This window comes from Perna viridis, chromosome 12 (assembly GCF_037379345.1).
Source record: "Perna viridis isolate PV_CMFRI_1.1 ecotype Kerala chromosome 12, ASM3737934v1, whole genome shotgun sequence".
Classification (NCBI taxonomy): domain Eukaryota; kingdom Metazoa; phylum Mollusca; class Bivalvia; order Mytilida; family Mytilidae; genus Perna; species Perna viridis.
Window position 1 is genome coordinate 31,427,644 of NC_142456.1, and position 15,728 is coordinate 31,443,371.

Genomic DNA, 15,728 nt, shown 5'->3' on the forward strand with positions numbered 1-15,728 from the left:
ATGGTCATGGGGGTTTATACCTGTTGAAGACTTTATGGTGACGTCTTAAGTAGCTGTCTTTGTAAGAATCATGCAAAATCTGAAAAATGTGAAACACCCCACAAAAGGCTACATATTTTTAATTTTGTAATTAAGTTGTTTTATGGGTCTATACTATGAAATGTGTAATCATTCATTCAGATCTGCCTGCTCTTGGTAGATAATCGACATTGAAAATACAGTAGATTATATTGTATTTGAGCGCCATTTACAGAGTTATTACCCTTAATTTTGTTGCTATTTAATGTATTTGCTGATTTTGATTTAGATGATAGACTTGTATAATTGTTGCATTTTGCCATATGCGTTTTTTTTTTTATTTACTCGAATGTAATGCTCAATATTGCAGTCGATTGTGAAGACTTATATTGTAGTTTCTATGACGCCGAATGCTTGATGTAGAAAGTTTCATGTGTGAACTCCGAGAATAAATAAATGAAATCTGTTGCAAATTCATGAAAAAAATATCTTACGTGGACATAGACAACAATTAAAGAGTATGCACTCTTAGAATAGGCCAAAGAAACAAGCCTACCACAATTTAAAAAAAAAAGAAGCAACGAAAAGCAGACAATTGACTTCCAATAAGTGGTGGGCAATTCCAGAACAGTCACCCACTTCGAATAAAAAAGTTGTTTTTCTTGTCTAATACGCAAGAGTAATCAAGAGAACCAAGGTTATAGCGGTAATCAAAAGAATGTAATCCAGGAACAAAGACCAGACATGGAAAACACACATACACAAAGAATATAAAGTAACTGAAATCATACTACAAACTACTAAAAAAAGCAAATGAGCAACTCGGACTCCAATAAAAACTGGGAACATGGACCAGGTGCACCGGTAGGGTAAGCGTCCTCTGCTTTTCTAGAAACTTCCGCCGAGTGTTTTTAATTTTACATTTACATTTTTGTTGTAGTTTAAAATCTATTTAACAAACATTTCGGCTCGAACCGATGAAAATGTTCGACACAGACTCGCATTTTCCAAGAGTTATAAGCCTCTTCCGTATTACACTTTTATGCCAAGTCAGTGTACTGTTATTGTCTATATACTACATATATACCGTTGCATAAACAGATTCTTACCTTTTGAAAAAGAAGGCCGGATTGATCATTAATTCTATAGTTAGTATGTGTTTATCTTGGTTTAATATTATTTTATGACTATTTAAAAACAATTCAGTTGGTCTCTAAATGCACCTATGTCGTCGAGACAAAACCAAATGCATTTCATTATATAGTCACTTGATTGGTGACGATGTGATCACGTGATTTATTGTTAATTCAAAAATATTAGAGGTAATGATTGTTCCTATTAATGGTATTGACGAGACCGAAGGCATGAACCACATATTGTATTTTGCTTTAATGTTGGCTTTTGTCGCCGAATGCGTAAGTACTTAATGATTTAAAATGAATTAACTAGATGCCTATTTATTTAATATAGGACGTTTTACAGAATATGGTTCTTGTTTATGTTTTGCATTGGTCGTTTAAGAAAAAAAAACAACTTTCATAAATCTAGTTTTATCAATGGAATATTTATTAAACAGTGATGTTAATACTGAAAATAGTTGATCAAAAACATGTTTGCCACGTTTACGGTTTAATATATCATGAGACTTCAAAGTTGTCTTTGATATGTTTGTTTCAATTTATGTTAGCTTTCAAACCATTATTGAATAATATATTGGTTGCTTGCATCTGAAAAGTTCGTGTGAGATCGATGCTTGTTCCCATTCAATACTTTGAAAGTACCTTTTTATTCATGGATACCAATTTTCGCGATTTAGGGAAAAAACAATTAGTTCGTAGATTTTTGAATTCGTAGATTTCAATGGAAAATTTCGTTTTCGTTGGGAACCAAATTTCGTTGTTTACCAAAGCCATAAAACAACAAAGATTGGTAACCCATGAAGAATATCATCCTTTTCATCCTAGTTGCATACACGTAAATTGTAAGAACAAAAACAAAATTAGATTTGTAGTTGTAAATCCTTAATGATCCGTGTATTTGTTGTTTGTTTGATTGCTTGTTGTTGTTGGTTTTTTTTATTATTATTATTTGGCTGTATTGGTCCTAGTTTATATAGTAATGTTGGTTCTGTTGTTTAGTATTCTGTGATCTGATCAAATTTGGCTTGATGTTTCACCTCTGAATGTTCTTCGCTTGGTGAATTTAATACCTTTTTCTTTGTTGACTATCTACATCTCACATATCTTAATGGACTTAACGAGGCAGACCTAGGGTAAGGAAAAAACTCTTGAAATCAGAGATATGTTTGTATCATATTCAATTTCACCAAAACCTATAAACAGAATAGAATCAGTCCAAGTTACTTTGATGCTTACACGAGATTGATGTTAAATGCTGAATACAAACGTTCCAATGCTTTGTAAGAGTTATGTCCTATATCCTAGGTCTACCTCCTTAATATTAAGGTAGATCCTGCCTTTTACCGAACAGACTGTCAAATTTAAAAGTAGGCGATCTCTTACAATAGTTTATGTAAATTACGTGTACGTAGGTAATTTCACCATTTCGCAAACTAAATAAAACTGTTTAAAATTTGCATAAAGAAAACTGGGGGTCACCAAGGTTTGTTCGGAGTATTCAAAAAAAAAATTTCAATTACATTTCTGCAGAACATTTTCCCGCCAATTATCCTCCAATTGAAAGAGGCTTTTTAAAATTAATGTGTGTAATTTTACCACAAATATTTTTTGCACAAAATTCTTCTTGAATGATTGAATGAGACCAGACTGTTCCATTCTTGAATGATTGAAAGCGGTTGTTTTTAAACTCATTTCAAACACTATTTCATCACTGGAAGTGCATACTTTTGTATCATATGGCAATATGACTGACAGAAGAGAATGGTTCGTGTAAGATGTATGATCTATTTTAAGGACGATGAGTTGCAGAAGTTTATCTCTTATCGTTGTTATTATCTCATCATATCATGTCTGTGGTTTTCCTTAGATTATATTCTTTTGGTTACCGTTTGAATCCTGGTGCCCCTTGACTTTCATCTGACCATTGACCTTTTACGAGAAGCATTGGAATTCAGATTTTTAAATGGGATTAGTGTCGCCTGTTTTTGTTTTTGTTTTTGTTTTTGTTTTTTTTTTTTTTACATTTTGTCCCTTTGATATTCAAGGCTTTTATTAATCTATGGATATCCCTCATTTGAACTTACTATATTCCTCTTTATCCAAAAGTTTCTATTCTTCAGTTTGATATGAACTAAAATATGACCACTTTTATCGCATAAAAATGATATATTTATACTGATAACCGGGGGATTTGAAAATATGAAATTTTAGGCAGACTAGAAGGACTTGTGGCTCTTTCCAATTCATTCAATGCTACAATTTCAAAAGCATTTCAAACGATCGATGTTTCAAGCTGTCAAATTAGTATGACTTTCGTACAAAAGAAGATTTAGTTTTCATTCAGCTAAATGGCTTTCTGATCCCAATTACAATATCAATTGGTTTTAAAGTGTCATTTGTTGCTGTTATAAAAGTGTGTTTAAAGATGAAATGCCATAGTTTATAAACAAGGTTTGCGGTGTGCATATCAGTATTAATCTAGAATATAGTTATCTCTTAAAGCTAACTCGGTTTTGAATGGATTAAGTTGCATTAATACTTTAAAGTAACTTGTTTCAAACAATTTGAGAAAAAAACATAATAAAATTTTAAAAAACACCATGCAATCATTGAATGACAAACAACGTAATAAATTGTCCTTTAACATGTTTTTATGATTTCATCCAAGAGATTTGCTTCGCAAAAGCCATCAAGTTAAACTTCACAGTTTAAATAGAATCTTCTTAGAATTGAACATATTTTTTGAAATACATGTTATACTGTTTTAGGGTTTTGGTTGTTGTTATTGCTGTGCATTTAGTTCTCGGGTTATAATAATTCAAATAAGTATCATACAGAAAAGCAATGATGCGCTTCAGGATATCGTAATGTCGAAATCTTGCCTTTCTGATTTCATATCTGTACTATAATAAATAATCATAATAAGCTGTTCATAAAAAAATCAAGTCAGTGATAGACGAAAAATTTCGAAATTTGTGTTTTGCTCTATTTTTTTTTAAGAACAGCCGAGACTAATGGCCATAATTTTTGGTAAGTTTCTTAGTTTGAGAAAAAAAAATAATTTCTGTAACATCATTAATTTCAAAGATTAATATGATTTATCATGAATAAAAATATTTCTGACGTTATCTGGTGCTCGGGCTGGTACTGATTGGTGCTTGGTAGTTCCATTGCATTTATATTTATAACACTCCAGTGTCTGAATATTTTCCTTTAAAGTATATATATAAACTTTTTTATGGAAGCCGTAACATATAACAGCTTAAAAGACACACTTCTCTTCGATTCAATCTTACATTTTAGTTTAATTTTGATTGAAAGTTATGTTATAGAACGTCTTCGGTTTTGTCGTACGTGGTATTTTATGCTTGTTTTTATAACACTCACCTAATCAACCAAAGTGAGTTTTCTCTTCTCTTGTGGTGTTCGTCGCAGAAGTAGTTATGCAGTCTGCCATTTGCCATTCTTAACACATGCCGCAGTCATATGAAGTTCTGTTTTCATGGGTTCGTCATTTATTAAAGCTTTATGGACTTTTTAAAAAGAAAATTATTGATTAATGTATATAAGAGTAATCAAGGGAACCAAGGTTATAGCGATAATCAAAAGAATGTAATCCAGGGACAAAGACCAGACATGGAAAACAGACATACACAACAAAGAACATGAATTAACTAAAATCATACATACAAAGTAACAAAAGTAAATGAGCAACTCGGACTCCACTAAAAACTGGGAGCATGGACTAGGTGCACCGGTAGGGTAAGCGTCCTCTGCTTTTCTAGAAACACCCGCCGAGTTGCTCATGAAAAGACAAGTCCGGGGTAGACAAACGAGGAAAGAAAAACTATGACCCATTGAATAAATCAGTTTCCATGGTGCTGATGGATACACCATAACGATCCAGGAGTTCATGATGACGACCATAAAACTTCTGTAGTGATGACTTCAATCTTGTAGCAACATAACCCTGTTCCAGAAGCCTATTTGTTAGAGTTCTTCTAGCGCGATACAAAAAGTCTGTGTAGTTCCGGCAAGCTCTGGCATAACGTATGAGTTGTGATATGAACACTCCATACGCAGGAGCCGAAGGGATGTTGCCACATATGAAAGGAAAGTTGACAATTCTGAATGAAAGGTCATCACGTTTGTCGTAAAGTTTGGTCAATAGTTTTCCTTTACTGTCGATTTCTAAGTGTAGGTCAAGATATGGGGCTGACTTCACAGTGTCTGTAATATCCTTTATCTCAAGTTCTTTTGGGTAAATGTGGTGTATCAAATCCCCGAAATTAGGGTTGTTTAAAGATAATACGTCATCTATATAGCGGAAACTGAGATTGAAGGATCTAGCCAAACGATATTCTTTCTTTCTGATCAGATCAGCTATAAAGTCAGCCTCATAAGAGTGAAGGAATAGGTTAGCAAGTAAAAGAGCACAATTTGTTCCCATTGGAATGCCGACCGTTTGTTAAAAAACACGTCCACCACACTGGACAAATATGTTGTCGATTAAAAATTCCAGCATTTTGTAAACATCTTCCTCTGTATATTTGGAAGATGATTTGGAATTATTTCTTACAAAGTATGAGGAATCCCTACCAAGAACTATATATTTGTATCTAGGTGTACCATCTTTTTTGGAAAAACAACGATGTATAATGTTTTTAAGTCGGGATTTTAACTGAGTATGGGGAATAGAAATATACAGTGTTGAAAAATCATAGGTTTTAATGCTATTATATTCAGATAATAGTCTTGAACTGATTGTCTCCAAAAGATCTTTCGAATTTTTCAGGATCCACATTGAATTAATACCACTACGGGAGTAACAAGTGTTGTGGTAGGACTGCAGACCCTCCTTGACAGTTGTGAGTATAGAAGTTAAAAGTTTTGAAAGATGTTTGGTGGTACATTTTGCAGATCCAGCTATGAAACGTTGTTTGTATGGATTTTTGTGAAGTTTAGGAATCCAGTACATAGACGGTAAATCACAATCATCGTCCTTGGTAGAGAGACCAAAAGAGGATAGCACAGATTTATGGTTTTCCACAATCTCTTCTTTGGAGAGAATGGTAGCAATATAGGTCTTATCACTGCTATTATTTTCTAGGTCTAACTCTGATAATAAACATTGGATATATTTTGCAGACAAAAACAATGTTGTTTTGGGCTTTGTCTGCCGGTACGACAACACGTGTCATGTATAGTAGACAATGTTTTTGCTACATCGGGGTCTGTAAAAACTGATGTAGCCTTGGCACTCATTGACCTACTTAAAACTTTCATTCGTTCCAAAAATGAAAGACCTCACGGCCTTTAACCACTCTGACAGCGAATCAATGTCTTCTTGTTCTCGTTTTATCCATTTTCTTGCATAGTCCTCGACGGCATCCATAAGAATTTTAAAGTTATAATTCCAATTTATGGAGCGTGGTTCACGGTCCTTGGGACCTTTAGAAAGGATATTGCGCAGAAATTCGTTTTCGATAATGGTTAAATCTCTTGTAACGACGTGACCAGAAGGACCATATTTGAATGGAGAGGTTTTGCAAGAATAGTCTGGTGGTTTAGCCTTGAAGTCCTCAATCTCGAGGTTCTGCAATAGCCTTTTATAATTGAAAATTTTGGATGCAATGGGTGAAGTATAGGAATATGAAATAATTGGTATGGATTTGTCTTTGAAATATGGGGTAATTTTGTTGTTAACGTTTTTGTGATGGAGGATGTTAGCCAAATTAATTGCATCTATACCTTTTTTGACAAACGGTAGTGGAAAAATCGTTTTTCTTAAGAGTAATCAAGGGAACCAAGATTTTAGCGGAAATCAAAAGAACCTAATTCAGGGACAAAGACCAGGATAGGATAACAGACACACCCAAAAAGAACATAAAATAACCAAAATAATACGTTCAAAGCAACAAAAGTAAATAAGCAACTCTGACTCCACTAAAAACTGGGAGCATGTTCGTGGTTTTCCTTATTTACTTGTCTTTCACAGATGTTTTTAGGGGGATGGGGTTAAAGTAAATACATCTATTCAATTCAACAATTCAACGTAAACAAAGAGTTACATATGTAAGTTAATGTTACAATTTACAAGATTTCAGTTGACTTATAACAGACAAAAGAAAATAAGATGACTCTTAAACATCACAAAAATGTTAAAAAGGACTTGTTTTTATGCAATAAATAAGGGGATAGTTATAAAAAAAAATTACCGAACTAACAGTAAAATTCTAGGTAATAGTCAAAAGAAAGAAAATCCATGTAACCAATGTTAATATAAAGGCAATAGAAATTGGAAACAACCGCAAAGGTCCTGACTTGATACAGACATTTGTGATGAAAATAGCTGGATCAACCAGATTTTATAGCGCGCTAAACCTCCCGTTTCAATTAAGGTTCATTATTACGGAATATTGCAATAGAAACAGGCAGCAAAAAATTGTCACCGGGCAAAGTTGATGTTAAGAAAATTTATCAATTTCCATCGTTTATAATATTTGGTCAGAAACAGAATATCTCTCAAAATCTGGACATCGAAAATATACCTGTTGAAATAGCGTATTAGACGTCACAACCAATGCCAGTTTTAGAAGAGTGTTATTTTTCATCTATATATGTACATTGTATAATAATCTAGTCATTTTAGGAATATGTTTTTGCTCATAATCATATTGTATTGATTTGTACCCAAAACGATCATCCAACAAACAAGTGTAATGCCAACAAATCTTGTGTTATGTTTTTCCAATTACACATTTTATTTTCTATTTGCATTACAAGCTACTGGAACGCTGAACATTGTAATTACAGACTGATAGAAATGTTTCATGATTGCAACATTAGTACCTTCTTGCCCTTTTGAAACGAAGTACGTTGTGGCTAAATGTTTTTCATTGTACATCAGGGAATTGGACTTGTTGTGAACATCAAATAAATGAAGAGATTAAAATGTTAGGATAGACATTTATTGGTGCTAATTAAAACATTGTTTTCTTATTGATTGTGGAAATGTTTGTTGTTTATTTGTTTTTACCAGTTTTATCTATCAGCCTTTTCACTTTTTATAAAATGATTTTTTGTATCAACTTTGTACGAAAACGAATATTTTTTTTCAAATAAATAAACCTTATTAATACCATATTAAAAAGATCTATTTATTTAATGTATCCTTTAAAAAAGAAACAAAAAGTGAAATTAATTGTGATATTAATTTTAAAGGCTTCCTAAAATTAGCAAATTTCGACAAAAAGGTCAAAACAAGTCCAGAGTTTATACATGTCAATCCTACTTCTCTATTGCTAAATTCTTAACGGTTGAATCGCTTCGTTTTTGTTACCAAAAAAGGCTACTTTCAAACGTACTTTCTAAGTTACACAAGCACCAAGTAAAAGTCATTCATAGTTCATTTGATCTTCAAAATACTTTTTTACAAAATTTATCCTTATTTTAGGTGCAATCAAATCCAAGGGATGAAGAACACGAACAAAACTCGCCTATCAGTGAGAAAAACAAAGAAACGGGGCGAGATAAGCGCTATGTTGGTAGGTGGAAGAACTTACGGTTAATGTCTGATGAAAAAAACGCCATTGAGAATAATATCAATGTTTCTGGTGAAAAAAGAAATGTCGGAAGGTGGAAAAATTTTCGGTGGTTACTTACTAGAAAGAATAGCAATGACAAAAGCAATGAGAAAAGATTTTTCGGACGTTGGAGGGATTTAAACAATCGTTTGCCAAACAAAGGAAAGCGGTTCACCGGAAGTGACGTTGAAAATAATCAATTTAGCAGTAAAGGAGTGTTAGACTTGATACCAGTTGATAAAGACCTTATAAATGAAATCAGTGATATCAACAACTTTAGACGATAGAAAAACTTGTTAAAATGCGATTAGAAAATTCTAATTGTATTTGATAAAACAAATAGAGATTAGCTAAGATGCAATATTAATTATAACTAAAAGAATGCAATTTGAATTTAAATCATATAGTTAAAATTCCATTTATTGAAGAAAATTACAAATTTCCATGTCAATATGCATTAAGTTGCAATTAAAACTGACTTTTCGTATAATTTAGGAAATCAAATCTATAGAAAATGATGAAGCAATAATTCACCATCTGTGAAATTCCTAGTAGTAATTACATTCTTAATAAAAGCAGTAACAACATCCTTATTTTGTGTTATCCATTTATCTGATTGTCGTCAGAATTGCTTTTGTGGTGTATAATGCCGCCTACTATAGTAGTAAACATTATGAAATTGCTTCAAACAAGGCAACGTCAAATTATTCATTGTGTAACGTCATATTTACCTTAATGTATCTAGATAACCGTGACTAGTATTTTCAAAGTAAAATCATGATACTATTCTTCACATTTCAAAAGCACAAACAACAACACAAAAATCATGAATAAACGATAAAGCGTGAATATATAGCAAAAGACAACAGAAATCAAACAATAAAGCGTGAATATATAGCAAAAGACAACAGAAATTTAACAATTAAGCGTGAATATACACCTGAAGACAACAGAAATTCAACAATAAAGCGTGAATATATAGCAAAAGACAACAGAAACTTAACAATTAAGCGTGAATATACACCTTAAGACAACAGAAATTCAACAATAAAGCGTGAATACATATCAAAAGACAACAGAAACATAACAATTAAGCGTGAATATACACCTAAAGACAACAGAAATTCAACAATAAAGCGTGAATATATAGCAAAAGACAACAGAAATATAACAATTAAGTGTGAATAGATATCAAAACCTGATATAATATATAACAAAACGTTAACTTAAACTTTCAATTCACAAATGAAGTCGAATTGGAACTATATACATGAGTATCAAGTTTTTCGAAAAATATATTTAAGAAAAAAATAGACATTATTGGAACTTGTCTTTGCATAAATGTCTGTAACCTTTTCAGAAATTTCATTCACTATCCATTTCTGTGAATTAATTTCCACATCTCTTCACCACCTGGATATGGAGTTTTTATATCACAACTCATACCTTATGCCAGAGCATACCGTAACTACGCAGACTTTTTTTATCGCGTTAGATTTCTTACAATTAAGCCTCTGGAACAGGGTTATATTGCTACAAGATTGAAGTCATCACTACAGAAGTTTTATGACCGTCATCATGAACTTGTGGATCGTTACAGTGTATCCATCTGCATCAAGAAAACTGATTTGCTCGACGTGTCATAGTTTTCCTTTCCTCTTTCGTCTACCCCGGACTTGAAATTTTATGAGCAACTCGGTGGGTGTTTCTAGAAAAGCAGAAGACGCTTACCCTACCGGTGCACCTGGTCCATGCTCCCATTTTTAGTGGAGTTGGGGTTGTTCATTTACTTTTGTTATTTTGTATGCATTATTTTAGTTACTTTGTGTTCTTTGTCGTGTTTGTCTGTTTTCCACGTTTGGTCTTTGTCCCTGGATAACTTTCTATTGATTTCTGCTAGAACCTTGGTTCCCTTGATTACTCTTTAAAGTGAAAGATAAAATTGTTATGTTTCTTGTTATTATCACTGTTAGAGGTTCTGTCATATTATATACAAGTAATTGACATAAACTATTCTATATAAATTAAGTCAATGTCATCATGCATTTCTTCGGATTTTTCTTCTCCATACCCTCCACTACCAATTAATAGTTCATTATTACTTCCGTGAAATTCATATTTAGAGTGTTCATAATGTTCACTTAAGTGTACGTCTTTGTAAAAATCAGGCATAATGGAAAAAATCAGAAACGTGCATGTCAAAAATCCACCGATCTGACAATATAATTTCCCTCAAAGAGGAAAATTCTGCTTTTTGATTTCTCCATCACTGGGTTTGTTCAGTCGCTTTACAATAGAATGTTAGAAAATTGGGTTTTTGACAGAGTTATCTGCCCTTGAAATGTTAATTTCATGCGCATTTCAAGAAAATTATAATTCAATTTACCAAAATTATATGAAAAAATCTTGTTTTCCTCGTTAATTTTGATGGTGCAAATACAACGCTTGGGTTTTTTATACTATGTTTCACCTACTGCCTAATTCTTAAAGGGACTGACACTTAATATTCATTCCTGGAAATCTGCTTTTGGAAGTGAAGGTGCAATTGTTTTGTTTTTGTATTTGTATTTGTTGTTGTTTGTTGGTTTGTTTGTTGGTTTTTTTTTTGTTTTTTTCATTTTTGTTTTGGATTTTTTTTATGTAATCATTATAATCATTACGGAATTGTGGTCATGTAGTGATAATTGTAAATAGTTTTCATGCTTCAGATGCAATACACAAAAATGAAATATATCAGCAAAACAAAATATAACAAATCCATAAAACCCACTCATAAGTTAAAATCAACATCAAGCCAAACATAACGAAAACAACACAAAGGTAACCAAGTAAGCAAAACAAAATCAAAATAAAAGAAAACAACGCAAAGAAATGAAACAATTAAGAAAAAGTAACCGTTCCATATTCAGTCCACATTCAATCTTCATCCCGGTCGACATCTATGTGCATCTTTCCACATCTGGACAAAAAGGAGAATTTTAAAAAGTGAACTATGACGTTTTAACATGATGTTATTTCGTCCTGTATTACATAGGTCGTTATCTGGTAGTAGTATACCGATAACTGCATAACTTGTAATTGTATGTGAAATGCATATGGTTTTCCTTGTGTGTTTAATATTTTTTTTTTGTTTTGTCTTAATATGTTCATTATTTTTTTTTTCGTTGGAAAAGTTTGGCAATTTAGTGCGAAATACATTAATGTCAAAAACGAAGAAATAATAACATGAAATCATATTTCTCCTCTTATTAATTGCTGGAACCTTCCCCCCTCCTTCCGCTGCCCGAAAACTCCAGAACTCGGAAAAAAAGGTTTGAAAAGCAGGGCTGAATGTCTATTCACGTTTCATACCTGAATTTGTATCCCTTTTAAGCATCTAACATCAGTTCTGAAATGGCTACATCCTGTTCTGCAATTTTGGTATCTAAATATAACACAAAGAAAGTTTTTTTTTACTGCTGAATGGCCTCATAGGATAATGTAGTGCTATATATAAATTTTGAAAAGTATCATTTTATAATTACTATGCAAAGCACAAAACCTAGTTTCATGGTGTTTTTTTTTTATAAAAAATTGTCCTAAAAATCCATATATTTATCGTGATGAAAAAATCATCAAAATAATAATTCAAATAGCAATATTGTCATACTTAAATTATATTCTATGCACCGATTAAATTCGTCACTTACCGAAATCATTTTCTGAATCACCTCCGTACTCGTCGCATTTTGAGGAGACCTGCATTTCTAAACAGTTTTTGAACAATTGCTCGAGCTCTGAAAAAAAAAAAAAGAAATAACTAATAAATGTAATGATTGCTTCAACATATGTCTATTTATGTCATCGGACATAAAGGAATCTACGATGTAAAACAAATGATATTTCATGACTTTCACATTAAGGTTTTAAGTACGTGCAAAATATGTCTATATAGTTACGTTCATCTAAGGAAGCAGAATTTCAATTGGTCAACCAATCAAAGAATAAGAGCCATCCATGCATTTACCTGTTTGGACAATCTGGTCAGTCGCCTGCAGGCACAATCGCCATTTGGTGGAGCACAACATTTAACCTACCCGCCCATTCCCATTATTCTAGTCCTCAGATGGCTTCGTCTGTTTTATTACGGAAGCAGTTTCCAAAAATTTTACAATGCCTCTTTCGCTGTTTTTTAAATTTATATTCCGGTTTTTAGGATCATTTGAGAAATTCTTGATTCTTTGTCAAAATTCGCAGCAAGTTTGCGCTTAATTCAGTCCAATACAATTCAGCACAATTCTTATAATTGCAAAATTTACGGTTTGTTTACCATGTATTCATTTTGTTATCCATATTTTGTATGTTTTTTTTCTTTTGTAGAACAGCATTTTAATAAAATGATAATTTTCAATCAATCAGTGTGTTTTCGATAAACAGTGGACTTCATTCATTTCTTGGTATTGAATATAATCAATTATATGCATTTTGGGTGTAAATGGTATGTCACTGTCGGGGTCATCCCACCAATAAGCTGTACCCATTGAGAACCACAATAGGTGTAAATGGTATGCTTCTGTCGTCGTCGTCAAGCTGAGAACATGTATATACTTCTGGGAATTGATGAGGTTTTTACAGATCATAATACAAGAATAACATCATCAATTTGAATCAGCAAGGACGATTAAAAGTAGGTAACAGCTTGTCAAACACAATCGTAACTACTTAGCAAATAGACCTCAGTGTCTTGAGGCATCCTGAAATGTCTTGAGACACGTTAAAATTAAATGTCTTGAGACTCGTCTAAAGACGCGTCTCATAGACCCGTCTTTAAGACATGTCTTCAAGTACTCAGCTTTTCACGGCTCGACCGGAAGTGTAGCGAAATGGCCGATTAGTTACGAATTGAGACAAACCATATGTTCATAGGATCTGTACATAATGAATAAAAGTTCATTTTAGTAAAAAGAAAAGTACCTTGTTTTTCTTCCTGGTAGATTTTCCAACGACCGTATACCATGTAAAGTAAAACAGTTAATACGGCAAACATCAATGTATCTTTCAGTGGGATTATACTTGAAAGGGGTACATCCTGTTGAGCAATAAAAAACCGTCAGTATTGGACTTCATGACTCAAAATTATATCAAATTCGATAAGTTGTATCAGCCTTGTCGCTAGAAAGCATAGAAGAGCACAGCAGGACAGTCTTGTACTATCAACGTATATAGTTGGCATTTATGTTTAGATACTAGTATTAAGTAAATGACCATTGTTACTTTGTTTCTCCTACCGTCAAAAGAAAGTAGTAATGACAGATAAATTGCATGTACATAAATTTCCTACAAAAAAGAGTGGTATTTCTGTTTGATTAAAAAAAAATTAATGTGGAAATATTAAGAAAATAAACTCACTTCGTATGGTAAAAACTCTAACTCGGGTATATTTGGCAAAAATCTGGAAAATAATGAAGAGAATATAAAATTAAGAAATATTCAATTATTCAGTTTGTTTCCTTGTCATGTGGACAATAGGAAATAATAATTAAATAATGATAATCTCCTTTATGTAAGCAGAATAGCATATTTAGTCCATGGACTAGTTAACAATATGGTCTTAAATATATGTAAATAGTATTCAACATAAAGAATAAAATGCAATTAAAAGTAACACAGTGAATGACATTAAAAAAATATTTTTAAAAAAAATTACTACACATAATAATGTATTATATATTAACAGTAACATTTCTAAAATAATTTTCTAGATATGCTTTTTTGAAACTGTTAGCTATTGTACAATATCTAATATTTATTTGCATATTTTTCCATTATAAACTACATGATACAATAAATGATCGTTTAAAATATGATAAACATGTGTTCACAAAAGAAAAGAAATACTGCTATGTTTAACAAGCTCACCGCAACCGAATAAGAAAAGATTTGGTGTATCTTTCGCGATTTATTATTGTTTCCTATGCGCAAAACCTAAGTTACTCACCCAAATTGATAGATAACCAAAGGTTGAACCAACAAAACGCTGATTAAACTAGTCAGAGACAAAAATGCCATAATCTGTACGCTAACTATGAATTTATCAAAGTTAAATGCTAGAGCAGAAAAACCGTTGGCGCGCTGTTCTGTGCCGTCGTTAGGGATGTCAGCACAGCGTCACAGAATGCGACCCGCATTGACGCAACAAAGGCTAGACAATGACGACTTCCGGTTTCCTGAATGCTATATTTATATAAAGTTCTGTGCATATTCTTTATCATAGCATTACATAGTTTAATTGTTTTATATCATATATGTGAGATTTGTTCTGATTTGACTTCTTTTACATGTGTTTTAAGCGTGGAAGATAGTTCAACAGATTTCGAGAATTTTAAATGGTATGAATCTTCGGCTTGTCGCAAAATAAAAGTCATACTTAAACAAATCATTTTATAAACTCCTTCACGAACCCGGGTATAAATCAAACAAATCGAAGCGTTTTACCAATGAACAAATTCGTGAGAATAAATTTCCGCGGTTTTGAAAATCAATTTAGCGTAAGCTATTTTAGCGCTAATTTAATTGACAATCGCAAGTCTTAGAACAAAACTAGTACAATATCACAAAAATTAGTACACTTACAGTATACTAGTACTGACAGTATTTTATATTGATCACTCTAGCGTGACTCTTTCCCGCCTTTTTTAAATCGCAGTGGCGGATCCAGACACTTTAAAAAGGACTGGTGCCAGTAGGAGTTCCTAAGAAAAAGAGCAATTTTTTGTCAATATTACTCAAGAATGACAAATTTTCAATGAAAAGGGGATGCCAACCCCCTGCACCCGTTCTGGATCCACAACTGAATTAAAAGCATTATTATTGTACATAACTACAAAAAATATTTCTTATTTAAGTTCTACGGTTTAATCACATTCAAAATGTAATGAGGTTTTACGTTTGTACTGGTTGTTGGCATGGAAGCTAAAAACTTAAACAGGTTGTGAAAAGCTTAATT

General features: G+C 32.4%; 2 protein-coding genes across 2 annotated transcripts; one reads left to right on the plus strand and one right to left on the minus strand.

Annotated features, from left to right (window-relative positions):
• The first annotated feature begins 1,375 nt into the window (after positions 1 to 1,375).
• LOC148602027 (uncharacterized) lies at positions 1,376 to 9,233 on the plus strand. The gene is made up of 2 exons (XM_088555581.1): positions 1,376 to 1,433; positions 8,614 to 9,233. The coding sequence occupies exons 1-2, from the start codon at positions 1,383 to 1,385 to the stop codon at positions 9,028 to 9,030; spliced, it is 468 nt and encodes a 155-aa protein (XP_088411707.1). The 5' UTR covers positions 1,376 to 1,382; the 3' UTR covers positions 9,031 to 9,233.
• Positions 9,234 to 9,994: 761 nt separating this feature from the next.
• On the minus strand, positions 9,995 to 14,858 carry LOC148602028 (uncharacterized). Its single transcript, XM_088555212.1, has 6 exons — positions 14,721 to 14,858; positions 14,132 to 14,174; positions 13,697 to 13,811; positions 12,433 to 12,519; positions 12,095 to 12,167; positions 9,995 to 11,702 (listed from the first exon to the last, which is right to left on the minus strand). The coding sequence occupies exons 1-5, from the start codon at positions 14,789 to 14,791 to the stop codon at positions 12,112 to 12,114; spliced, it is 372 nt and encodes a 123-aa protein (XP_088411338.1). The 5' UTR covers positions 14,792 to 14,858; the 3' UTR covers positions 9,995 to 11,702; positions 12,095 to 12,111.
• Positions 14,859 to 15,728: the final 870 nt, after the last annotated feature.

What these genes read in the sequence shown, in the direction of transcription:
- LOC148602027 (XM_088555581.1), top strand. Translation starts at nt 1,383, where the DNA reads ATGAACCACATATTGTATTTTGCTTTAATGTTGGCTTTTGTCGCCGAA. An exon ending in TGGCTTTTGTCGCCGAATGC is followed by an intron (nt 1,434 to 8,613) that starts GTAAGTACTTAA and finishes TCCTTATTTTAG; the next exon opens with GTGCAATCAAATCCAAGGGA.
- LOC148602028 (XM_088555212.1), bottom strand. Translation starts at nt 14,791, where the DNA reads ATGGCATTTTTGTCTCTGACTAGTTTAATCAGCGTTTTGTTGGTTCAA. An exon ending in TTGGTTATCTATCAATTTGG is followed by an intron (nt 14,175 to 14,720) that starts GTGAGTAACTTA and finishes ATTATTTTCCAG; the next exon opens with ATTTTTGCCAAATATACCCG. An exon ending in TAGAGTTTTTACCATACGAA is followed by an intron (nt 13,812 to 14,131) that starts GTGAGTTTATTT and finishes ATTGCTCAACAG; the next exon opens with GATGTACCCCTTTCAAGTAT.